This window comes from Plectropomus leopardus, chromosome 24 (assembly GCF_008729295.1).
Source record: "Plectropomus leopardus isolate mb chromosome 24, YSFRI_Pleo_2.0, whole genome shotgun sequence".
Classification (NCBI taxonomy): domain Eukaryota; kingdom Metazoa; phylum Chordata; class Actinopteri; order Perciformes; family Serranidae; genus Plectropomus; species Plectropomus leopardus.
Genome location: NC_056486.1, coordinates 10,011,959 through 10,038,908, shown reverse-complemented (window position 1 = coordinate 10,038,908; position 26,950 = coordinate 10,011,959). Strand labels below are relative to the sequence as shown.

The 26,950-nt window shown below is 40.4% G+C and overlaps 1 protein-coding gene and 1 long non-coding RNA gene across 2 annotated transcripts in view; one reads left to right on the top strand and one right to left on the bottom strand.

Annotated features, from left to right (window-relative positions):
- LOC121963031 (interleukin-1 receptor accessory protein-like 1) overlaps positions 1–25,050 on the top strand; it is a 262,076-nt gene extending 237,026 nt beyond the window's left edge. Inside the window, exons 8-11 of the mRNA XM_042513395.1 lie at positions 3,195–3,341; positions 10,833–11,003; positions 15,618–15,662; positions 22,216–25,050. Of these exons, the coding sequence (XP_042369329.1) occupies positions 3,195–3,341; positions 10,833–11,003; positions 15,618–15,662; positions 22,216–22,943 (1,091 nt within the window). The 3' untranslated portion in view covers positions 22,944–25,050. The remainder of the gene's footprint in view (positions 1–3,194; positions 3,342–10,832; positions 11,004–15,617; positions 15,663–22,215) is intronic.
- LOC121963032 lies at positions 21,000–21,487 on the bottom strand. Its single transcript, XR_006107193.1, has 2 exons — positions 21,405–21,487; positions 21,000–21,321 (listed from the first exon to the last, which is right to left on the bottom strand). It is a non-coding gene; the product is annotated as an uncharacterized LOC121963032 (long non-coding RNA).
- Positions 25,051–26,950: the final 1,900 nt, after the last annotated feature.

Genomic DNA, 26,950 nt, shown 5'->3' with positions numbered 1-26,950 from the left:
TGCTGCTTGAGGAGCAGCTGGCTCGTTACACTGTCCAGATATGTGAGTAGAGGAGCAGTGTTCAGTGAGGCGAGAGGGCAGAGCTGAGGTGGAGAGGACAAGTGGAGAGGAAGTGAGAGAGTTCATGGATCCGTCTTCTCGCTGTGCTTGTTAGCCGCAGCACCACTCTCCGAAAAGTAAACTAATTCTGTATGATTCCTGGGCTCAAGGGAGAGAAATTGAAACAAGAAGTCAAAGGCTCAATGGGGAAACCTGTGCTCATCCTGCTCTGAGTTTGTTTGCACTTTTGTTTGCGTACGTCCGTCCGTAAGTTTGGCTGAAGGTCGTCTCCCAGACAGGCGTGATGAAGCGGTGCGGGCCACGCTCGTTAGCTCTCCAGAACATCATCCTTCATCATGGGAGCTGTCAGCCTGATGGCCGCCGCAGTGGAATGGGCATCGCGCACTCCAACGAGGTTAAATGTGCGCCGTTGATGGATGGCGATGCACGCGGGGCCTCTCCGTCCATGTTTATGTGTGTGTGCGGCATTGCGGTGATTTCAGCCTTTTTACTGGTGTCCATTAGTCAGCCAATGAAGGCTGACCACCCAGATTTTGTGAGGCGTAGCCAAGAGGAAATGTTGAACTGCAAAAGATGGAGTGACATCCGACAGAGAACAGTGTAAAAAAGACAAAAAAGCCTTGAAAAAGAGACAAGATCATGAAAAGACAAAGCAAACGACTTGGTTTTCAAGGCGAGTTACTGGACCGTGCAGCTTAATGGAGTCCATTGTCCTGTAGTGTAAAATATCACCTTTCATCCTCCTGAATAACACTACTACTCTTGCTCCTACTGAATATTTTGTCCTGTCCTTCTTGAAAAAGTAACACAATTTATAATAATGTGAGTATAAAACTGAAATATCAACAGTGAAGTCCTGCAGTTCCTTAAATTTAGCTTCCACTGATGCTTTTCATGAGTTCACATCAGGCTGCAGTGATGACAGATGGCGGGGAGACTTACTGCTTCGATTTGTCGACGAAAAGGCGGTTCAGCTAACAGCCAGGCACTTCTTCCTTGCCTCGCACGTCTCTGCAGCCGCGCACACATGTAACCAATCTTCATAAGTGTGGCGGTCTGATCTGTCATATGCTGTTGTCGCAACGGTTGCCTCGACGTGATTTTTTTATTATCCAATCGAGCCAGGAAGCGTTAAGTGACAGGTATAGAAGTGGCTGTTAGAGCTATGTGTCATGGATGCAATCCAAGCCCCGATGAGAATATAAGCAACATGAAAACATGGACTCAAACAGCTGCAGAACGAGCATAAAAGCCCTTTTTATGCAAAGCAAAGACATTTCTCAGCATGGAATCATCTAACAATAGGCAGCCCAACTTTTCTTATCCATCATGACTGCATCATGCATTATTTCACATGTACTGATGTTTCTGTGGTTAGATTTTGCTAATCTGGTGTTTAGGTCCTGTGGATGCAGGCCAACTTTACCATGCAAAGGAGAAAAAGAAGGAGAAAATATAGTGCTGTGTAAATGCAGCTTTCTGACTTTTTCAATCTAAGGCGAGCATGAATATAGTCTCTCAGCAAGAGATGTCTGCAGTAAGATAAAAAAAAAGACTGTTAAAATGACAAATGTGACAGTAAAAAGGATCTTTCTTACTATTCAACCAAACTAAAGTGTCTTTAAATGTTATGATTTTAAAGACGATTTTGTCCGCTTGCTTCTTCTGATATTGTCAAAACATTAAAAACTAGAAAGAGATCATAAATAGTAAAATATGACATTTTACGGTGTCCATGGATAATGGATGGCTGGAGACAGCTCTGTCAATGCCGGTATAAAAGTCCAGTGTTGTGGTAATGCCAGACTCTTTCATGAGAAATAAGGGAATTGATTGCAGACCTTTAAATTCTGGGTCACGTAGCAAGCGGGGAGATATCAAATATGGGAAATGCGAAGCATGTTGTCTTTGTTGGCTGGAAGTCTACACTTTTTTTCTAGAAGGACAGGGACAGTCACAGGAGAATTTGACAAATTACGGCTCAAACAGTTTACACCCTTTTTCATCTGGAATGCTTTTTGTGTGTGCCAAGTTGTCTTGCATTACTTAAACTATTCCAGAGCGCTTGTTTTCTTACTTGAACATAAAGTTCCAGTTCTTGTTCTGAAGTTGTCAAATGCTGCTGCGTTGACAGCATCAACAGAAAGTTTGCTGATCCAGTGGGGACTTGGGGCAGTAGAGAGGGCGGTTCGGGATCAGATCCCTGGTGCTCGGTCTTGTTCGGGCTGAATACCAGTTGCTGCAGGCACTCGGTAAAGGTCTGTCTTTGCTGGGCTGCTGTTGCAAAATGTATATAATGAAACCAGCATGTGTGGATTTTTTGTTGTGGGTGTCAACCATTTGTTGACTTAAGGGGACTTCATTTCTTAGCTAATCTTCTCTAGTGTTGCACACTGTTAGTGCTGTAGTGGAGCTGAAGAGAGGCAAGACACTGGGAGACCTTACAGTAAAAAACCCCGTTAATGAGGCCAAAAACACGGAAATGGTTTAACATTTCAGGACCTCCAGGGTCCCTCATCTCAAAGTCAATGCGTTTTTTGAATGGGTTTTTGGATAGAAGCCTTAAATAAGGCCTGTGGTTAACACAAGTTTAAGAGGCTTTCACATTTTGTTCTACAACATAAAATACATCATTTGATACCCCACTCACAAACTCTGAAGTTTTTATGTGTCTTAAAAAAGGTGGTTGATAACAAGTGGCTTAATGAGCAATAACTTTTTTCTTCTTGCGATTGCATCTAGGCCTCAAAAATCCTGAAAGTGAAGAAGATTATCTTTCTGAACTAAACGTTGATTTACCACCGATTATGTTCTGCAATGATCCAAAATCCAGTGGTAAAATCCCATAGGCTTTATGACGAGGGAACCAGGGCGATGTTAGCATCTAGGTTGGCCTACAGAATAACATCTTCACTGGGGCACTCATATCACATCCTTTGGAGTCTTTTTCATAGAAGAGAGTCCATGCTGTTACAGGCAACCAAGAAAGTCTGGAAAGGGCTCAGTTTTTAAATTAAATTACAACCTGTTTACCCATTGGCAATAAAAATATTAATACATGTAAAAAGTTACATGCAGTACCTTTAAACAAGCACTTAAAACCTCTCTCTTCCTCTCTGTGTTTGCCACATTAGCAGAGCTTATGTACACGGTGGAGCTGGCCGGAGGTCTGGGAGCCATCCTGATGCTGCTGATCTGTCTGGTGACGCTGTACAAGTGCTACAGGATCGAGCTCATGCTCTTCTACAGGAACCACTTTGGCAGCGAGGATATAGATGGAGGTAAGATGAGATAAGGTGCAAGACATAATTTACTTTACAGCGTTATATAATAATCCTCCGTAATCCTGTGATAGTGCAGTGTTTTCTGTTTGGTGGGTGATTTCTAAAGCGCCTTCCTGTGCTGTGAAAGCATCCTTTCTTTTCTCAGTAGGAATCAAATCCCTAACCTGAGCAATATCAGTGCTGCTCTGCTCACATATTTATTTTTACTCAGAAAACACCTGGGCTATTTTTCATATCTTAAAGCTGCATGTGGCACTATTTTTATGCAAATATGCACCTGTTTTATCAGTCTAAATGACACAGAAAAGAGTCTCCCATCGTTCCCTAACTCGGAAATTTTGTCGTCAGCTTCGGGGAATCTTTTCAACTGCATGGAGGCAAAAATTTTATGCAAAATACTCTGTAAACTGTCTCCTAAACAGCCGAAAAAACGGCTCACCGGTCTTTGATGTGGCTCCTTTTTTTGTCATATTTGCACCCTTGTAAAAACTAATCACAAGCCAGCCTTGTAAAAAATGCTCGCGCTGGGTGCTGTTTCCTGACATCACGATGCATGACTTCTGGGTAATGAAGTTCAGGTTTTTCAAACAGTTCCCTCTCACTGCGTTTCGGAGCCTCCAATGGGCAACGCTGCCGAGTTTAGCTTTAAAAGAAAAACACAGCCTTGATCACTTAAACACTGAGAATACAGCAGCTGCTGCTGACGTGCTTTGTATTTCAGGGTAAATCTGGCTGTCGTGTGTTTTTTTTATCATTCCAGCGGATAACCAGAGAAAACACAAGCAGACAAAACCATGTGAATCAGTTCTGGTTAACTGTTTGTCATCCCCAGTGTGTTGTCCAGTATTTGCTGTAAGGTATCACTGTTATGTTGTTGACTGTTATATATCTTGTCTTTTTGGTGTTTCGTGCTTTGAATCAAGTAGCAATTACGACAGTCATACTGGAGGAAATCCATTATACTAGAGATTTACTTCCAATTACAACATCCGCACAAGTCATACAAATTTAAAGGCCACTCTCAGCACAGTTACTGTCCACAATGTTGTCAATACCAGCCATTTGCAGAGGACACACAAATCTCGAGTAACCCTGTTTTGTCACACCACAGTAGTGTTGGGAGTGAATAGGGAGAAGACAAACGGAAACAGATTTTCCTATTTACAATTTCCTCAGCTCTGCTTATTGCATCTAAACAAGCTGCCAGTTTTTAATTATTGCGAGAATCTTGCTACAGGAACTAGTGAGAGAAAGAGGAGGGAGGAGGGTGTTGATCCCTGTAATCTCTTAAATTTCGTGGCTTGGAGCACATTATGTTAAGTTGTTGATAAAGGAAAATTAGGTTTTACTAAACTTGTATATCTATTTATAGAGGTACTTTTAAATTTTATATTTTATACTTTGAGGGATGCTATTGTAAATACTTTATATGTTCATATATGTATATACTTTTTATAATGTGAGAGAAGCAACATTGCACTTTTATCTTTATACATCACGTATAGTTTTTATTGCTTGATCATGTTAGGTGTAGATGTGTATGTTCTGTGTTTAGATGTCGTTGTGTTTGATTGTGGATATAGCTGCCGTATAAATCGATATCCGTAAGGATCAATAAATTATCCATCAATCTACTAAAGTAGACAAGTTGAGTTTGACCGAGAGATGACAGTGCCTGGAAGTCATGTACATGTATGAACTTGAAAACTGGCCTCGCATGGGACCTTTAAGTGACTGATACCTGTAGACACCCTGTAAGAGGGATTGGGTTGCGATACTGCACATGTATGCATTTGTCTGCAGAACTGCACGAGCAAGTGCAAGTGTGATAGGACAATATATATAATATACAATATACAATATAATCTGCTGAACATTCGCTATAAAGCAAATCAAAACACAGTCCCTGTGCCAGACAAAAACATTAACTCTGAGGGCCCATCAGCAATAGTAAAAGAAAAAAACCCTGATTGGGCCTGGTGGATGAGTCTTGGCTTGAGAATGCATCAAACTGAGACAAGGAGCAAGTTTTAATTTGATTCCCCTGTAATGAGTCTCTCACGTACCAGCGCTGCAATGAATTCAGGGGGAATGAGATTAGTTCGGAGAGGCTGAGGGACCGTACGTAGCGGAAAGAGAGACAGCCAGAGAGTTATGAGTGTTAAAAGGTAAAAAAGTATTCTGCTCCTCTCCTCATACACTCCCAGCTCTGCTTAACCGTGATGGCTGCTACATCAGACATTTCAATGAAAGTCATTACCTCTGGCTGTGTTGGGCTTTCGGCCCCCGAAAGCGGAGCTTTGCCTTAATGGATGGCCCAGAGGCAGTTGTGTTGAAAAAGGGAAGAAGAAAAAAATGTCGGGCCTTGAACTTAATGCCAAACAGCAATTGTCTCCTTTAATTGTGCCACCCGAGTGAGTGCTTGGAGAGAGAAACAGATTTTCAATTTGTTCTCCAGTATAAGGGGATCAGGTTCAATAAGACACAGCACGCTGCCTCCGGAGCTCTCAGGAGACCCCTGATACTTTCCTCCACGCCGCGGTCGATTAGATCACTTCACTGCCGGCATGCGCGCACTCGCACCTGCACCTCACGAGTCATCTCTGAGTTCCAATGACAGTCTACTGAAGGAGAAGAGTGGAGGATAAAGCGTTAAACCAGAACAGAACTGGAAGTGGTTGCCTGTTAAGTGGAGACAAAACTGTCTCTAAGCTTTGGCAGGAGGTGGTTAACTGAGATCCCATCTCTATGGTAACCACTGCGCTGACAAGGAGAAGTAGCTGCATGCAACATATAGTTGCAGACACATAGTTTTCATCAGCCCTTAAGCCAGTGTCTTGGATGCAGAGATTTTTTTTCCAACATAAATCTGCACACTCTGCCAAGAAAGTGCTTGTGTTTCATTGTGGCCACTCTTGGAACTAATTGAACGCCTGCCTCCCTCTTCTGCCAGATGTAAAACTGTGAGCTTTATGTAACAATAGGACGGACTGTCAGCTATTTGTCAGCGCCGCTATTTAGTTAAAGACCACTCAGTTGTCACATTGTGTGGGTGTCAGTAGAATCAATAATAGGCTTCATGATGACAACAGCCGAGCAAGCTTGTCAAGGAGGTGGGAACTCATCAACACTCTGCCATAAATACAAATGTCAGTGTTGTCAGCACGGCGTGGAATTATGAGGCTCTGTCTGTGTTCAGTGTAGTTTGGAGATACCGAGCATTAATAGTTTTCACATCTCGTGCACAGCAACTGTAATGCATCCCGTTTAATTTGCATATAAGATGCAGAGGTAAACATCACAAAGTAGCTCATTTGTATCGAGAAGGTCAAATGGTGTCTTGTTTTTTCCCAAGTGACTGAAAAATAAATGAGACAAATGGAGTTTACACTAAACAGCTTCTGTGAGGGTGAGACATTGATCATCATATAGACTTTCAAAATGGGGAAAATATCCAGTGTTAAAAACAATTACGTGACACTTGATTAATCTTTAAGACATTATGGATGTTTATCAAGTGTAAATGCCAAACAATCAGTGCTTCCAGCTTTTGAAATGGTTTTAGCTCCTTTTACAGTAAATTCAACAACTTTGGATTTTTGACTGTTGATCAGACAAAACAAGACATTTGTTAATGCTGATTTAAGAAGAAGTTGAATGAGTATTTGGTGCTATTTGCGAGAGCATATTTAAAAAAGAAAAAACTAACTAACTAAAAAACTAAATTCAACCCAAAGAGAACATTCATCATGTATGCGCTGTTGGAGACAATCTCCAATTTTTTCTCCATTTGTTGATTTTTTGAATGTAAACAAATTTCACATTTTTGAATGTTTAGGTGACCTGCTGTGCAGTAACTAAAAGACTCTCTTGGTTAAATAGCAGATATCTGGAATTAGTTTAAGCTGACCTTCTCTGTTCCACGAAGATATCACAAGGAGTATGTGAAAATAGTTACTTGTGATAAAAATTGTCTCTCATCATCACATGTGATGTAAAAAACGCTTTGAGTGGTTGGAAGACCAGAAAAGCACTACACAAGTGCAGGTCAATTTACTGTCAAAACCATGGCAATTTGATACATAGTGAATCTCAAACACAGTACACACACAATGTACCAACTAGATACTGTCTCTGTTTTACCTGTGATTGGTTTCAAATTGCATACATTTCTGTCTACAGTCTTGTAGAACGGTTCCAAAAGGGTTCTTTCTTGAAGGCTGAGCTTCAATCTAGAACAACTTCCTTCGAGGAACAGCATTTCAACGTTTTTTTATCCAAAGAACCCTGCTAAAAGATGTTTTAAATTTAGATTTATCTGGAATCCCCTTAATCAATGAATTTAAAACGTGTTCTGTCATAGTTAATAACTTAACCCTTATTTTATTTTATGCCATACAATATCACATGATCTGCCGAAATGTTTTTTTTTCCTTTCCTTCCTTTTTTTTTACATGTACCCGGCACTTGCCATTTTGTATTTGGGTCTAATTTGGAGTTTTGACTCTGAATGCTACTGCAGCAGTAACAGTAAAGGCTGTAGTAGAAGTGATTTCACACAATCTCTGCCTCCTAAAAAAATGACTGTGAACCATAAGTCTTCTGGGTTGTGCGCTTAAATCGTCATTTGACTCGTTTTATGAGAACATGCTCAGAGCCTGAAGCAGAAAGCATGAGTTAACAGAAACAGCAGCTGATAACCACCTCTGTGGTTTCTGTTATCTGTGACCGAGGCTGTAGGTTTGCCGAGCCAGCTCTGTCAAAGAGAGCCTGGCTATGATGAACTGCTGTTTTTGTTAGCACCTTTGTTTCCCAGAGGGTAAAAATATCTTGGAAATTATCACAAATGCAAACGAGGAATCCTTAAACATATTCTCACTTTTCCGTGATGTTCTTTTGACTACATAATGAACTGATAATGGAAAGAATCATCAGTCACAGCCTTATATAACCTGAGGCGGCTGTTTATTAGTTATGGAAAACAAAACCCTACATTTAAAAGTGTTCAGCTACTCATTAGCAGTCCACGTCGTATGCTTTTTGCAGCTTCAGAGTTAAGTATGTGTGTTACGTTCCAATCTACTCTCCATTAAATGTAATGGAGCCCAGAAATATCCTAGAGATTACGCCTCCAATTCTGTTGGCGCTCTCCACCGTGAGTTCAAGAGTTCACCTTCTAACTGTGGGCTCTCTGCGCACACGCATATATTACCCCGCCCCTCCGAGTGCAGCGAGTGTCAGTCCCGCTGCAGTCGGCATGTGGGACGGAGGAGTGCTGGATGCCGTTTCAGAGGTGTGCTGCACCCTCGGATACACCTCGCCAGTCTCCTGTAAGGAGTGACTCCTCAAGGTGCAACAGCAGGGTCATTCCGCCTTCGAGATTCACCTTCCTTCTCTCCTTTCTCTCTTTTTCTCACTACAGACGAGTGAATCAGCTCCACTGATCTGCCTACACAGCTTTCATTTAAATGCTACCAGAGAAAAACAGAGGGAGATTTATGTCACAGAGGAGCAGAATCTCAGAGCCTCAGAGTTAGTTATTCTAAGTGATTATGAGGTTACATTTCAATTATTTTTACATGTCCCTGATGTTGTAAAATGAATCGCATGTTATAAAAATGACTTCAGTTAATTACATAGTGTCATGTATGATTGCCACATAGCGAGATTACCCACTGGGAAGTGACTGAATCTTGTTGACAGTCTCATGTCCCAGAGAGAGGCAGGAGTATAAAATTAAGACGATATTAAAACCCAAAAAAAGGAATTCTGTTCTGAGGATTGATCCCAAAATCCCTCCTCTTGAACCCAGCTGCTCTCCTACTCATCTCGACCTGACCTTCCCATCCTCAGCTCCCCTCTTCTCCGGTGACATGACAGGTTAAACATCACCGCACGGCGCTTTCACAGCAGGTGGCCACTATAAAGCAAAGGAAGCAGAGTCATAATGAGGACTCATAGATCCAAAGCCTGCATGTGTCTCTAATGAGTTTACCTCAAAGACTGTGTTCACATTGAAGCTCAGACTGTCCCAATTTTTTTCTGCCTTTTGTGGCACCAACTAGAGAGTTTTAGTGAATAAAAAACACACGGAGAATCTGATATTTTTGTTTCTTTCTTTCTGATCTTTCTTTTCTTTTTTCCTAAATAAGCTGAGGTGATGTCAGAAATCTCAGCACTCTGCTGCACTTGTATAGCACTTTTCTAGTCATCTATCCACTCAAAGGGCTTTTACAGCATGACAGTGGCGTGTCCAGACTTTTTTCAATGTGGTGGCCCATGTGGGTCACTGACTTATGCAGAGGTGGCATAAAGTCCGAGCACTGCTGTGGGCACACGCGTCGGCATGGCTATAATGTACCATTTTTGTCTCCACTACCCATACCTACTGACTATTAATGACTAACATTTCAGTATCTTACATTTCTGTCAACAGTTTACTTTAAAAGATAAATAGACCTACCAATCACAACAGTTTCCGAAATGATAAAAAAAAAAAAAACAGCCCAAGATCAAAAGTACATGAATATGTGGCCAATGTCCACATTCTTTTGGCCATACAGTGGCAATGCAATGTCCAAAAGAGCCTCCAGGTGTAGGACCAAACCACTCCTATGGATGAAGCGGTTTGGTTGTTCAGTCAGCTTTGAGCACAGTAGTGGAGCTGATTTGTTCCTGCAGGACCCAGAGGCTATTATCTCCTTCCTGTTGTAGTCAGAAGCTCTAGGATGTCTCACTTCTATGTCTAGCATGTCCACCCTCCTGACTCATTGTGCTGAAGTGCTCCAGCTTGAGAAGAAACATTAAAGGCTTCCCTCACTTCTCACTTTCCGTCTCTCAGCTCGGTCCTTTCAAATCCATCATCAATCAGTGCTTTCATGTGGGTGATGGAGCCACGCCATGTGTCGGCCTAGCAGGCAATGTTGGGCATTTAGCTCAGGCTGGAGTCTAATTTGTTTTGCCTGCAGTGGGCAAAGTAGCTATCAAGGTAACATTATTCGTCATCGGGGACGAAGCTGTAATGAAAAGCACTCAGATGGGCAGAAGTGCCCAGAGGTCAGTGTAATGGAGGCGTCCTGTCTCAATGAAGTCTCCCACAGAATGAATAGCTCTCTGTGCACCAGTATGAAAATAGATTGTGAGCATCGGGGGTATAACAGTGCATAAACTCTGCTGACCAAAGCAGGAAAGATGATGTCCAAATCATAAAACATATACGCATTTAATTGGAGCAAAGTGGTTTTGGGAGCTTCTTAATGCCCATACATGAAGTGATGCACGCATTCAAGGGAACAGACTTTCTTTTATTCAGTTTGCTGAGACCACGGCTTTATTTTCTCTCTCTGCACCTGCTTCATAACAGGGATTATAAAACTGAATTAAAGAGTCTGGTTTGAAAGATCCGAGAATGCTAAAGACTCTGCTGGTAGATAACAGGAGCTGTGACATTTCACCCATCTCCGTATCTGTCCCCCTGTTTACCTGCAGATAACAAGGACTACGACGCTTACCTATCCTACACCAAAGTGGACCCGGACCAGTGGAGCCAGGAGACCCGTGAGGAGGAGCGCTTTGCCCTGGAGATCCTCCCCGACGTGCTGGAGAAGCATTATGGGTATAAACTCTTCATTCCAGACAGGGACTTGATCCCCACAGGAAGTAAGCTCTCTCTCTCACGGCGATGTCAAGTTGTGTCGAATGTGTTGTCGCTTGGTGTTGCTCGTGTTGTCAGTGCCGTGGTGATATGCCTTGTTTGTGGTTTTCTGTGATGCATTTTGTGTTGTGGCGCAACTAGACCTGAAGACCGTCATTCTTTTAATGTGATCATTATGAAATGAGCTTTTTCTAACCGCTGGCTGAGCTGAAGTGGATCAGTATATTAAGGTTGCATTTAGGGGTTCTTCAGTTAAAATTTGCGTGAAAAAGAACAGGAAACTAGGGTGTGATCATTTTTGTCATTATTTATCTTTTTCAGTAGTTAATCAAGTACAAACTGCTTGCTAGCAATAAGATATTAGCTTCAATGTTCAGTTGGTAACTTTTGTTTTAAAAAAATAATAATTTTGTCATATTTGCTGATACCCTCACTATATCCTTACAGTAGTACCCGATACAGAAAATGTCTGGCATGTCTGGCTCCTCCTAGCGCTCCTAATGGCATTTGCAAGAATTCACCGAGCCTGGACGAAAACAACCAAATCAGAGCCAGGAGTAGTCAAATGTATGTTAATCACTGCTTGTGCACACACCGCTGCCAACAGTGGGGTACACAGCAAGGACAAGTAAACCGAGGAAGAACGATGATAAGCTTTCACGTTTACAAAAAAAAAAGACATCATCATCAACATCTTTTCTGACCTTCAGAAACCTTCAGAAACAACTTTTTGTTAAAACATTTAATTATGAATTTAATGTTGATTTCACAATGTAATGGCAATAGAACAATGAAGAAAACTGCGTTGAAATTGGTTTGCTATTAGGCTACAGCACAAAAAGGGGTGCATCAACCATTACGCAAAAAAAGCATTAAGAGAACTGTGCAGTTTGGTTTCCAAGGTCCAGCGAGCTCTGGACCTTGGACCTGGATCTACAGGAAAGGAGTCATTTGTGCAGTGAACGAGTGATTTTGCAGTTGTCACTGTCCACAGCAGTAGTGGATGGATTTATAGGTTGATCTGTTTGTTGCGTTACCATAACAGTGACTGCCGGGAATATGACATGAACGTCACATTATATGAGCAATTATTATAATATATGCCATGAATGTTAGCAGTGTTAGGTTAAAAATCGATCCTGCCACTCCTTGCGACAGTGGCATAAACAATAGTATCACTTAGAGACACTAGGTGGGGGTAGAATTGAAAAGTTGAAAACTTATCGCTTTCCACTTTAAGTTCAGGCATGGTGGAATTATGCAAATGCAATTAGGCCCCAGTGCAACATAATTGTTTTACTCACAGATTATATACCCCATGTTCCTCTTTTGGGGTTTAGTGACCGTTTACTCAGATATGACAAAAGGTTTTGCTTTTTTAAATTTATTTATTTCTAAAGCTTACTTAGTGTAGCTTTAATTAATATTACATTATATTAAATATGTTATAAAGGGGACAGTGATGCAGTTATGACATGGCAGCACAGACATCAAAATGGTATATTTTGATATCTGTGGTATACAAACAATTTGTGCTCTTGTAAGTCCTGTAAGCAGTGATTCCCAACCAGAGGTACTATCATGCGAGAGGGTACTTTTGCAGTTTGGAGACACTTGCAGATCCACCATTTTTTATCTAATGCTTGGAAACAATAAGCACAAACAAAGGGGAAAAAGTACCCTCACACTGCTATCTTGTTACCAGTTCTTTAATTCTGCATGGACTCGATGATGTTTGGACCACATGCTATATGGTCCTCCTCAAGTTAAGACATGGGACAAGACAGCAGAGTGCAGGAACTTATTTCACTGTGTTGGTACTTCCGCAGTTGTCAGAGGGTATGTGGGATGGCTAACAGTAATGAATCAACAGTTAAAACACTTAAAGTAGTGGATAAACAGTTGAAACAGTCAACTAAAAGTAACATCCAATTCAATTGCGCACACGTGGCACATGACAGGTGGTGTCAGTGAGTTCATCTGACAGGGGTACATCTGACAAATAAAGGTTGGGAACCACTGCTTAAACAATGCTTCGACTTGTGGCTATTTAAGGAACCTTTAGGTAATCATAAAAGTCTTTGGCGGTCTTTGAAGTATCCCAGTGTTCTTAGCAGTGCCTCTGAAGAACCCCTGAAGTGTAGTTTGGCTTTGTTTTAATGGTTCGTCCCTACGCATGCTGTGCAGGGAGGCCGTATATTAAGAAACAGAGCTGAAGAGCCTCTGATTACATGTCACAATGTTTAATGAATCCAACACAAAAACAATAAAACAACATAACTGATCTTTTATGGCTAGCTAAAAGGAAGTAATCATATAGTTTAAGTTAGGAAGAAACAATTAATCTGAGAAACGTGTTGCTCATAACACTAATAGTAATAGTTGAAGTACTATGTGATAATCACAATATACTGTTTTTAGCCGGTATATATTAATAGATTAATAGATAAATCATACTTGACTAAAAATAACTTCATTGTAACTTGCCTATGAGTTAACCAGTGCTGGAAGGTGACTAAGTACATTTACTGAACAACTCTGCTTAAGTATTTGGAGGTACTACTACTTTATACTTCTACTACTACATTTTCCCAAGAACATCTTTGATACAAAACATTTGATCGTCTTATTAAAGAGGGTACATTGCATTGCATTAAATTAGCCAGAAATGTATGGAGTAAGTAACATGCACTCCCCCTCTAGTAGATGGGACATTAAAGTTATACCTCACCTGCAAAATGACCATTTGTATATTAATCTCTCGCCATGTGTAATCATATATTTCTTAAGAACATTTTGTTTTCTGGCATGCCTATCCTACACCAAAGTGGACGTGGACCACTATCTCGTCATAGCCATAGTCATAGTACTGCGTATCAGCTCTATTTTTTGTGCACACACAGGCCCAGGCACGCAACTTGTCCATTCTTGATAGTGTTTGCATCGAGGTGCTTTAAATAAGAACGTTTAAGCAAAAATGCATGTGTTTGGGAAGCAGTGAGCACATGGCTGGATAAATGAGAGTTGGTTTATACTACACCGTTAATGTGAGAGTTTGTAGACAGATGTTTTGATAGTTTTTTCTGTTTTTAAACGTGGCCCCATAACTTGTCATTCATGAAGAAAGTTTTCCTTTTCTGGATTCTCCATTCAGCGTTGAGGCATGCAAGAAAAACTATGTTTTCTTCACTAATTCAAGGTAACGTGCATTGACTAAGTGATAAACAAATGCTCATTTTGCTGGTGAAGTATTCCTTTAAAATGCTGCTTGCATTTAATGCATCAGTTAAAATGACAAATAACAAAATGTACCGATTATGAGACTTGGAAGAGTCCCATTATGCAGATAATACTTAACAAACTATACTTTGACTGGAGGGAATTTTTCAGTATAGAACTTTGTAAATACAACCACAGGCGTATATGAACTCAGTTTAACTTACTCTTGAATTTATAACATGTTCAGCAAGTGTTCCCGCAGTCCCTCCTACAGTCTGACTTGTTCAGGCTTTCTTAGTGTAAGTGAATAATAACAAATTATACACAATGCTTCAAAAAAAATCTTTAAAAAAAAAAAAAAAAAACTCGTAAAAAGCAGGTCTGGGCTTACCAGTTCAAGAATTTATGTGCACAGTCTACACAATGTAAAGCCTATGAGAGGTATTATAGCCTGTATTATATATACAGCATAATTGGCGAAAAGTGCCAACCCTATTGTTACAGTCCATGTCCTGATCCAGCTCCATACAGACTGTACCTCTGCATGCTGCTGTGTAACAATGTCAGCCGTACAATCAGAAAGCTCTTTATGCATGGATATTAATGCATGTTTTGCCACAGTATATTTCTAATGGAGCGTCTCACCATGCCCTGTGCTTATCTTTGATGAACTCATCACACAGATGAGTTTGATAATATCATTATGTTATTAGCCTTCATTTGAATACTTGCATCTGCCTGTCTTCCCGCACATACCGCCATTACTAATTATGTTCCTCTTCAGTGGCATTGTGCCAAGGTTATAAACTGAATCCCTTGCTGTGATTATGTGCTCGATGCGAGGGGACTGTTGTAATATGGGAAAAATGGCATAAAAATGCAAGGATTGAGAGGAATCTAAAGCACGTCTGCCGCTATTCCAGCTCGGTGGCACAGCTCGCTGGCTTATTGTGTCAATTATAAACATTTAGTTCCTATAATAAAGCATAATCCACGGCCATAGATAAACACAGTTTGGCCTTTTGGGGTTTCAACATGTGTCAACAATCCCTCTCCTGAGCTGCTAAGTAACCTGTCATGCTCGATTATCTTTAACATGTTAAACATCTCACTACTCTGATAAATTTAGTGTACGGTTAATGCTTTTTAATGTATGGCAGCAAAAGTTTAACCTGGCTGCACTAAAATGAGTATTTTCCTCAGCTTTTTTATGCTCCATATCCCATATTAAACTGGAATAAACTGGTCAGCGCGATTACCGTTTTGCAATCGCCAGTGGAACACCAATGGAAAAATACAGTTTATGCCAGAGCCATGTCCCCACATTGACAAACTGTTTCTTTTTTATGCTTTTCTGCAAATCTTTTGATCATACTTTGAATGTAAATATCTATGTTTAGGTTTCACCAATGATCATTTCCAGGATGACACAAGACTACTTAGAGGTACTTTTTCCCCAGATTTAACACACACAGATGCAGATTTTCTCATTTAATCAGTAATGTAGACGGTCATTTTGGTGACGCTCTATAATACAACGGAGGATTAGGGCCGTGTTAAAGAAAAAATAATTCGATTTTGGTGAATAAATGCATAAAATTACGAGAAAAAAACTTTTTTTTCATACCTTGTCCCTTTTTATAGCATATTACCCAACTTTCTGGTCTTACTTTCTCATAAAATTATGAGTTTAATCTCATAATTACAATTTTTAATAATATTACAATTTTATTTGTCAAAATAACAAGTTTATTATTTTAGTTATTTATTCATTTATTTTTAGCATGGCCCTAATCCTTAATCTTACTATAATAAGTACTTGTAAGTACTTGGAAAGATTTATATGTTGTTACTAATGGCTTTCTGAGGGGTTATGAACTTAATCCTCTAGTCAGTAATAGCTATTACTAGTGCATTAATACATTTTATATCAACTATTTATAAAGCCATGAGTTACAACTTATAAAGCCTGCATAAAACTAAAAAGTGTTTTTTCTCGCATATACCTGAATTAGCAACACGTTCTCATTCCGAACTCATCACATGGTGCTGTTCTGTCAGGACTTTCCGCGTCAACCTATCGATTATTTTCCTTGTATGTCAGCTGTTTACGCTCCAGGATGCCATTGCAATGATGTCAACAAATGCACATGCAGGGATAACATCATGGTGGGATGACGCAGACCGTTACCATGATGTCAACAAATGCACCTATGGTAGGATTAAACAGCACGGTCCCTGTGTTTGCACAACAGTGCAAACTGTCATGATGGTTGGGATTAGGCACCAAAGTCATGGATGGTTAGTATTAGGCAAAAGAGGCACAAGGTAAAATGTACTCCTTATATCACATTATTATGGGCAGTGTTATTACCTGACGCTGTCCTTCAGCATTTCAGGTGCAGGCAACCAGTCTCGTTAGACCGCGTTGTCAAGTAACACCGCCCGTGCGTGTTGCATGTGGACGCGCTCACTGTCATCCAGCTGTCCACCAGCGTATGATAACGCCATCGGTTCTATCCGACAGCATTATCATCTAACACATCCGTGCGCATTGCATGAAGGTGGCTATTGGCGTCACACTCGTAAGTGAAGCACTGATGGAGTTGCGCTATTTAACGAGTTCGGAATGAGAATGGGTTGGAATTACAGATTAGTTGCACTGTTTTTTGTTTTGTTTTTTTTTTGTTGTTTTTTTTTTTTTTGGTGTGCTTACACAATTAAATGCGTGGGGTTTACTGTATAAAAGAAGTAGACGAAGCCTCCAGATCTGAAAAGTGAAGCCGATGCGGAAGTGCCTTAAAGCCGCTGTAGTGGTTATTTCTTTCTTTATATTTCTTCTTACCACTATGGTGACTGTGCGAAGTAGTCTTGACGCTCTACATCATCAAAAAATCCAAGTTCCACAAAGCATGTTCAAAAAATAAAGAATATTTTATTACAAATAAAAAATGATCAAAAGGCTCAGGATGCCATGACTTAATAAAATGAGGATTGTAAAGATGAACTAAAATATTCTTTTGAGAGGAGCAGGATTCTTGTGAGTGAGGTCAAAAGACTGTCCTGTCTGTAAAAAAAAAAAGAAAAAACACTTTTGATGGCAAAAGCAACCGCCTTAGGTGGCACAATGCCCAGCTGTGATGTCTGTCAACTGTTTTTGGTGGCACAATCCCCAGTGGCAGTGCAACAGTGTCTCTTTTTTAAAAAAAATGCTTTAGGTGGCACAATCCCTGGTGGAAATGTATCGGCAAAAAACAACCGCCTTTGGTGGTACTGTTCCTGGTGGAAATGCAGCAATGTCTCTGGAGAAAAAAATGCTTTTGATGGTACAATACCCATAGGAAATGCAACAAAGTCTGGCTTAGAAATAAAAAAAAAACATGACTCTTTTAGTGGCACAGTCCTTTGTGGGAATGCAATAATATTGCAGTAAAAAAACTCACCTTAGGTGGAAAAACAAAGAATAATGCAGCAACAACTTATTTTTCGGTTTGCTGGTTGCGAACAATGGTCTGCAGCGTGGCAGAAATACTGATATGATGAAATGTTTAAATGGAACGAATCTGGTTTGCAGAAATGTACCGTGCCAGCATTTTTAACTGGTGATGAGGCTGCATAGCAATGCATATCCTCGCCAGCCCTACCCTCCCATTCAGATATGGCCACAAACTAGAGGCTTCAAATTGGGATGTCTCTGTAAATCAATGGGTGACGTCATGGTGGCTATTACCATTTATTTTTTTAAAGTTTATGGGTTTATTGCATCAAATCTTTTCTAAAAGTCTGTCCCAAAAATATATATATATATAGATTTTTTGGGTATCTAAGCTACACATGGTCCACCAGCCAGACATCACATGCTTTGAATTGTGTGTACAGAAAAGACAGTGTTAATCTTTTACCATGGCAACCAGCCGTTCTTGTGTATGTGTCAAAGCGATAGCACGGATATTGGCATGTATAACCATAGTGGTCACTCTATCATAAGTGCTCTCTCTCCACCGCCTTTATCAGAAGGAAATTTAGTTTCTTCTGAATGATGACTGTTTAGCCTAACCATGTAACTGAAATGGGCAACTAGTTGGTTTGCTAGTTTCTGTAACACCAAACAAGAGATTATTCAAATACCCTTATTATGAATAAGCTTCTTTTTATCAAACAGGGTTTCTACCTCGAGGTCTTGATCGTGCTGTTGGCATTTATTTTGCCAGCACCAGGTAGTGGTTGCTTTATAACTTTATCTCTTACATAGCCTACAGTAGTCTGCAGATGTTAATCTACCCATATTACACAAACTCTGAAACAGTTTCACAGTTCTGAGCTGGGTCCAAGATGGAAGAAAACAATCCCACACAATCTCAAAAGATCACTGTCTTGTTTTGCCTGTGACTCACACAACCCTACACTGTACATGTGCTGTTAAAAGATGTATTCGATAGCACATCTGCTCTACAAACGGTTCGTATCCGTTGCGTCCTCAGTGTCCAATTTAAGTTGACTGGTTAGCTCTAGGTAATGTTTACGGGTTTGGCTGCTCACATGCTAAGAGGCAAGACAATGAACCTTTGCAAGCTTGGAGGATAACGTAAAACCTGCAAGCTTCCACTATAGTCATCTTCCAATTTAAGCAACAACCTTCTTTTTTTATTTCAGCACAAAAATATTTGTTCGACAGTGTGGTTAATTGCTATTGCTCAGAAATTATTTTAAATGATATTCAGCGTTAAAATGCCAATATACACTGGAGTGAGGCTTTAAAGGGAAATCATTGTGGATTTCATTCTGCATCGTTTGGTCTGTTGTATGGTTGCTGATGGAAGTCGTAACTGTAATTTCATAACCACTGATCCTTCTCTGCTCAGGTATTCGTTAGATGATTTTGTTCTGAATACCAAAGATATGCAGTCTAATATCTGTACTTTTTTGTTTTTCTACCACTGTACTACTTTGACTTTAAATGTCCATCACACTTTGTTCTTCCTGGCAGTTCAACATATCTTGATGGGTACTGAAAATGGGCTTTTCCCTTTTTACAAATTAATAGAACCTATATAGAGCAGGGCAACAGTGATTTTCTGCCTCATGTTATTTAGTGTTGAATTTATTTCTATGCAGACAGGAATCAATTATTACACATGCACCACTTTGATTGTAAAGCTTGTGAGGTCTCTGAAAGGAGGAATTTAATCTATAAAGCTATAAAGTGTTACCAGACAGCACCCCAAGAGGGCAGATTTACTTTCAGTTTAATCAATTCAAAACATAAAATGAAACTACGCCTCATTAGCTAATTATATAGTATTCATTTATCTGTTCCAATTTGGTTTATTCATGATAAGATAAAAAGAAAAACTTGTTTTTGCCCGATTGCTTGAACCTGAAACTAAGTGAGCTCGAACCCTTATGGGGAAGTGTTTTTGCTGTAGGGAAGCATTGTGACGAATTACTGCCAATTAGCAAACAGCAAAGCAATTGACTTGTCATGTTGGAGTAAAAAGGGCCGACTTCAAGTCGGAGTTTACTCTAATCAAGTCTCTCTCATCATGACGCCTCGGGCAGAGCGTGACATGAAAGGAGAAGTTCATTTTGATAGATGTGGAGAGGACAGAGAGATGTGGCATTTGTTTGCTTAAAGACCAGCAAGATATTTCACTCACCCACCGACTGACTTAAAAAAAAAAAAAAAAAAAAACTTTTCCATACATACACATACACACACACAAAGTGGGTCGTAAGCTTTGATTGGGAAGTGAAGTCCAGTTAATCCCCTCGAGTTGCTGTTGAGGAGCCACTATGTCTTTGTCCATGCCAAGAAAGGCTAAAAGCAGGCATTAGATGCACACACTTGCTTATATATATATATATATACACATACACACACACACACGTCTTCCTGCTGACACCAGTGATCGGTCTGAGGAAACACTTAATCACAATCATTACGCAAGCAGCTGAGCTACTCATTAGAGACATGAACGCAACTTATTTACTCTAAACCCACACTGATTGTGTCTTAAGTTGATAATGAAAGTTAACATAGCTTCCTGATGTGTTTTTATTGTCATCTTAAAGTGAAACCAGGTGATCCTCTTGTTTTTGTCAACAAATACTTAGCATGAGGACACTGGTACAAAATGAAGATAAAAAAGATTTAAAGCTTTTGCAGCATCTAAGCTGTGGAGTAAATTAATATAACTGCAGATTTTTCAAATGAAACAACTTCAATCTTCCTTTAAAAATCACTCTTAAGTGAATTAAAATTGGCTAAATTTGGAACTACTACTTGAACCTTATACTGTTTAAGAGATGGGAAAGCACACAGGCTCGTCACTGAGGAGGCAGAGACATATTTTAAAAAAAAAAAAAAAAAAAAAAAAGACCAATTATTTTTATTCACAAAAATCAACATAAGCAAAGTAATCATACAGACAGGGACTGAATCTGCTGGAAAGAAGAAAAAAAATAGACAAGAATCTCAAAACTCTGTATCAAATTATGTCTTAATAAAAATTATTATTTATTTATTTATTATTTTTTTTTAAAAAGGCCTAAACATGAATTCTTAGAATAGTATTATAAAAAAAACAGTCCAAATGAAAGTAACCCCAAAAGAAACTAAGCACCACCACTACTCACCTTGGTGCAACACACAGCAATCCTCCAGGAAAAAAAAAAATGGCGCAGCCTTTGTGTCCCTGTGCAGTTACACACACAAAAAGTGAAGGGACCTCACCACAGGTGCCTCGCCTCACCACTAGAAGACACTCAGGACTCACAAAAGGATTGAAAGAACTGAGATGTAACCCAGTTGGCTTAAAATACAAAACTACACTACAACTCAGGAAAAATGTCAAAATAAAACCAACCAACAGACCCCAGAAACAATAAATCACAAAGGCCACCATTAAAGGGCCAAAACAGAGTAATTCCAATTTAACTCGACACAAATTGCAAACAAATGAGCAAAATAGGACTGAACTAAGGGAAACTAAAAGTATAACAAAAGGCAAAATAATCAAGGAAATTAGAGATTCAAAACCAAGTTAAACATTAAACTAAGGCAAAACCAAAGGGGCAAAACAGCAGTGGTATGTGTTGGTGAACCTGGAAGACAAAGAACTGCAATTAGCCAGGCTCATGCATCATCCAACAAAAATGGATTTTAAAGAAACAATAACCCTACTTACCACCACACAGGGCATTAACAAAATACAATCGTCAGGATCGCCAAGGCAGGGGGAAACGTCCTCACCACACGTTCATCAAGACTTTAAATAAAGGTTAACATTTAGATATGGTTAGTTAGTTAGGACAAGGGTGCATTCACTGACACCATGCTCAACACAGCTTTCTCTAGCACTGAGGGAAGTATTTCCCACCACACTAAGCAGTTGCATTTAGATCGCATTTACATCACTTATGAGCTCTGTGTACTTTCTTTTATTCTTTCATTATTAGCTTTAAAGGGAAATCGTTGTGGATTTCATTGTGCATCTTTTAGTCTGTTGTATGGTTGCTGATGAGAGTTGTAACTGTAATTTCACAACCACTGATCCTTCTCGAAGGGTGGAATTATTGCTTTGTTGGAGCAAAACTGTCATTACTGAAAATGCCAGCAACTGATTTAAAATTTACAGCCTCACTGCAAGTCAGTATGATATTCACTGACTGACGTCTAGCAACTCAGGTATTCGTTAGATGATTTTGTGCTAAAAACCAAAGATATATTGTTTAAAATCTGTAGTTTTTTGTTTTTCTACCACTGTACTACTTTGACTTTAAATGTCCACCACATTTTGTTCCTCCTGGCAGTTCAACATATCTTGATGAGTACTGAAAATGGGCTTTTCTCTTTTTTTATGTACAGTTAAAGTTATCCTAAAGTATACAAGCAAGGAGAATTAGAATAACTCATGACAGAGATTATGCTTTTAATTTCCCTACTTCTTTGTATATAAAGTTATCCATCTCTCTATCTTTGTCTGTGTCTGTATTTAGCCTACATCGAGGACGTAGCACGCTGCGTGGACCAGAGCAAGCGCCTCATCATTGTCATGACGCCCAGCTACGTGGTGCGGAGGGGGTGGAGTATCTTTGAGCTGGAGACGAGGCTGCGCAACATGCTGGTGACCGGCGAGATCAAGGTCATCCTGATTGAGTGCGCCGAGCTGCGTGGCATCATGAACTACCAGGAAGTGGAGGCCCTCAAACACACCATCAAAATGCTGACGGTCATCAAATGGCGCGGGCAGTCCAGCAACAAGCTCAACTCCAAGTTCTGGAAGCAGCTCCTCTATGAAATGCCCTTCAAGCGCATGGAGCCCCTGAGCATCTCCCATGAGCAGGTGCTGGACGTCAGCGAGCAGGGCCCCTTTGGTGAGCTCCAGACCGTCTCGGCCATCTCCATGGCGGCGGCCACCTCCACCGCCATGGCGACGGCACACCCGGACTTGCGCTCCACCTTCCACAACTCTTGCCACACCCAGATGAGGCAGAAACACTATTACCGTAGCTACGACTACGACCTGCCGCCCGGCGGCACACTCCCACCGCTCTCCACGCTAGGAAACCAGCACACCTACTGCAACATCCCCATGACGCTCATCAACGGACAGCGGCCGCAGTCCAAGTCGCCGCGCCAGCAGAGTCTGGAGGAGGCCCACGGCAACAACGCCATGCTACCACTGCTGCCCAGAGAGACCAGTATATCCAGCGTCATCTGGTGACAGAGACGGTGCCGGGTGGGGTAGACTCTGGATCTTTATGTTGTCCGTCACAGGGAGGATGACCTCTGGCGCTTGGACCCTGAATGCACCAGAGCCAGGTGGACCTGAATGGCACTAAGCTACTTGCTGCTGTTGAATTTGCACCAGGAAACATCAGGGGGATGGGGAGGGAGGACACGCTGGACACATCGGGGGTGGAGATGGTGGCAGATATTTTTTGTTTTGGTCCAATAAGAGCTTTTATTGAAACTGAACAACAAAAAAAAAGAAGCAAGGAGAACTTTTTTGTATGCCTGTATAAACACTCACGTAACACAAGCCAACACCTATGATCATTTACCCAGAGAGTCAAGGAATACAGGGTCCTGTACATACCTTTTCTAATTCTTTGTAGCATCAGTGTTTGAGATTTTCTTCTTATGTTTTCTCATCAGTTGGGACTCTTTCTTTTGTTTCAGTTTGTACAAAAGTGAAGCAACGGCCCGTGAGATGTTTTGGATAAACCGTTCTTACCTTTATCTTAATTTGTTGGCTGGTGTAGTTTATAAAGCTTTGGGATTATTTCGAGAAGGGGGGGTAAAAGTCACAGCCTTCGGGAGATGACAATGATTTGGTTTGGATTTTCCGTGAGTTTCAGCTCCGGCGGCTGCTGTAAGGGGTTGAGAACCTGGACTCAACCAGAATATGCAAAATATGGAGTCCAGAGTGCAGGCGGAAGAGATGGGTTTCACAAATTGAATGCTTGTGGGAAAAGTCATATCTGTGAAGGAAGATATGAAGAATATGGTGCTAGGCTTCACATCTCTGTTTCTCTCACGATAACAATTACTTAAAAAAAAAAAACAGCCTTGCTATTTACCTTAACAGATGATTATATCACTGAAAAATTAATTATGTGTATTATTTTATGAAAAAAGAAAAGTCTATTTTTGTAACTGAGGGATATTTGCTTAGAGAGGTTATACCTATGAAGTTTCTGATAGAAGGAATCGGGGAAACGTAATAAAAACGAACAATGTTTTGTTATGTGGAACTGCACAGCTCACGAAAATCGATAGGCCATTCACTAAATGTCTTATATTGCAAGAGAAAAAAAAAGTTTGTTTTCATCATTAAAAAGAAGAGTTTTGACATTTCAGACCACGGATTGCAGGTCAGCAGGCTTTTTATGTTTGTTGATTTCACAGGCGTTGCAGTCATTGTTGATTGCAGGACGGAGCTGTCGATGATGTCAGTACACACGGAGGAGAGGAAAGCCATGACATCCGCTGTCACCTGAAGCATTTACTCACCTGGTTTCCTGTGAAGGACCAAACAAGGCTGTCCAGGGCTAAACAAGTATCTCTGTTACTCACTCTCTCTTAAATGACAGCTCTGTTATTTGTTTGCCATTCCCCTTGTCAGCAGAGATGATTTGTCAGTGGAGTTACGCTCTCTGATAAATAAAGTAGGGCTTTCACGTCTTGGTTGTGAGCACTCTGAGTCGGCCCTGACTGCTATGTGGTGACGGGACATCGGAATACATCAATGATGAAGAGTTTCATTCCAAAACAAGTCTGGAAACATCGGAAACACCCTAAATCAGACTTGATAATAAAGTAATAATCTTTAGTTATTAATAAAAAGTAACATTTTATAGGATGTAATCAATTATTTTTTTGACCTACTGACCAATAATCATCCTCAATAGCCTTTTAGAATGAACCCATTCCAAAATAAATGTAATTACTGCGAAAGAGAGACAAGAATGTATTTAAATGGCAATTAAATCCTGGAGTATATCTGTAGAAATGCTACTTAGAGCAAGTTAGACCAAAGCGAGCTACAGTGAAGCATTCTCATTCACAGTTTTTTTTTTCTCTGAGGGAAGCTTCCATCGTAATCGGTACGATTTCATCAGATCCCACAAAACAAGAGCTACTCTCGCATCACTCTTGACGGCATCCCGTGTACTTACTCCATCTGCAGCTGTGCCATATTCTTTGTTTTTCAAGACACTAACCTCAAACTAAAATACCTGCAGCATCTCGTCACGTGGAGATGTTTCATTTAGTGCCATAAAATATGCAAAGTGATGAACTCGTAAACAGTAAATGAAAAATGCCCCCCCCCCCCCCCCCCCCTTTATCTTCCCACAGTCTTTAGTTATTGCTTTCTGATTTTTATAGAATATTTCAGAACAGGCCTGATTTTTGTTTTTAGTTTGAAAATGTTTGCTAAGGAACATTCGAGATCTTTAAATCAACCGAGTTTGTTTGAGCAGGCCTGTTTTTATCCGCCTCAATCTATGAAAAGTAAGATATGGATTGCGTTCAAGAGCACCATTTCTGAACAGAGGAGTTTGTTGTGCTCTGTGACATGTCATTGTGTAAATATAATCAAGACAATAACGTGATTAAGATGAAGACAATCGAGCCATATTCATGAAGCCAATGGTCATTATTCACAAGGCCTCTCAAAATCCTTCCTGGAGGTTAACACGTAGAATCGATGAGATTTTGACGGGAGTTTTGCACTCCTGCTTTGGGAAGCTGTGTGAATACAAACATTTTCCAAGTGGGGCCGATAACACATTTTTGTTTCATGATGAATTGAACATTTCTGGCGACGTGGCTTTGACGATAAAGATGACGATGAATAACAATATATAGCACAGAATTATTCCAGGCACTTTCACGACTCTTGAGACAACGTCTCTCCTGTTTCTGATTTATTTTCTATTATGTATCTGCAATGTTCATTAAAAGAGATACTGTTATTATTAATAAAACCACATTTATGGTAATGTGATTTCTCTTGTGTGTGTGCGTGTGTGTGTGAAAGAGAGAGAGAGGGAGTGTGAGAGCTGTGTTTGTTTGCAGAAAACGCCACCCGCCTCACTTTGTTTATGGAGCAGCGGCATAGATTGCTGACGATGCCCGGATCCCTTTTTCCTGGCGGGGAGCCGATGCAGCCCCAACCGCCATAACTCTGCCGTCTCCGTAAAACTTGAAACAACAATCAATACGTCTCCTTATTCCCCTCAGAGACTGAATCAGCCCGGCCTCATTTTGGAATAAAACTAAATCAGGAGAGTCAATGCATTGAGAAACACTTAAAAAAAGACCCATGTTCTGATTGTTGTTTAACCTCAGTGCACTTTGGCTGCAATCAGACAAACGGCTGGCACACACTGACTCCCAGAGCATGAAACTGATATATTGTTTAGTGTAAAAGATGCAAATTATTAATTCAAATTTAGACTCAGAGAGTATTGGTTTTTACCGATAAACGATACCTAATATGCGCTGACCATTTCAACCTGTCACCATGTATCTGGAGTCCTGCTGGAGATGTCGAGACTTGTGTGTCTACTGTCTTTTCACTACGATTTAGTCCATTGGAAACTACAGGCAAGTTTGCTCAGTAAAACTGTCACATCTAATGTCTCTAAGAAAACAGGATCCTTAGTCTTCCAGCGTGCTTCAAGGCAGATAAACAATCCCTTTCTCTTTTTTCTTTCTCCCCTCTGCCTCAGAGCGCTCTGCCCATAGTGTAGCCATTTACTTATTTTGCTGCGATCAAAGCAACAGCACTGGAGAGAAAACAGAAAGCAAAGGCACATGGGGAAGAATCTTAAAATACTGCCAGACAGTGTTAATTAGCCTCAATATGCTCTTCTTGAATGATTAGAAGTTGCTCATGTTTTGGTTGCGCAATGGTGTCAACTGTTGGTTTCAGCAGAATTATGAAACACTAATATTACACTCTGTCGTACAGAACATCGTTCCCTATTCCAGCACGTCTAAAGCTCAAACGTTAACACTTCATTCTTCATTTGATTGATCCATCCAAAGAACAAAGTGTAAAATCAACTTCTGGTTTATTGATTCCTTGACCAGATGCAGCAACTAGTTGCCCAGCAACTTCACAAACTATGCATGGCCAAAAAATAGTCACGTTATCCCCTGTAGAACCGCAACTTGACATTTTTACACCTTGGTTTTACACTTTGTATTTCCCAAGAC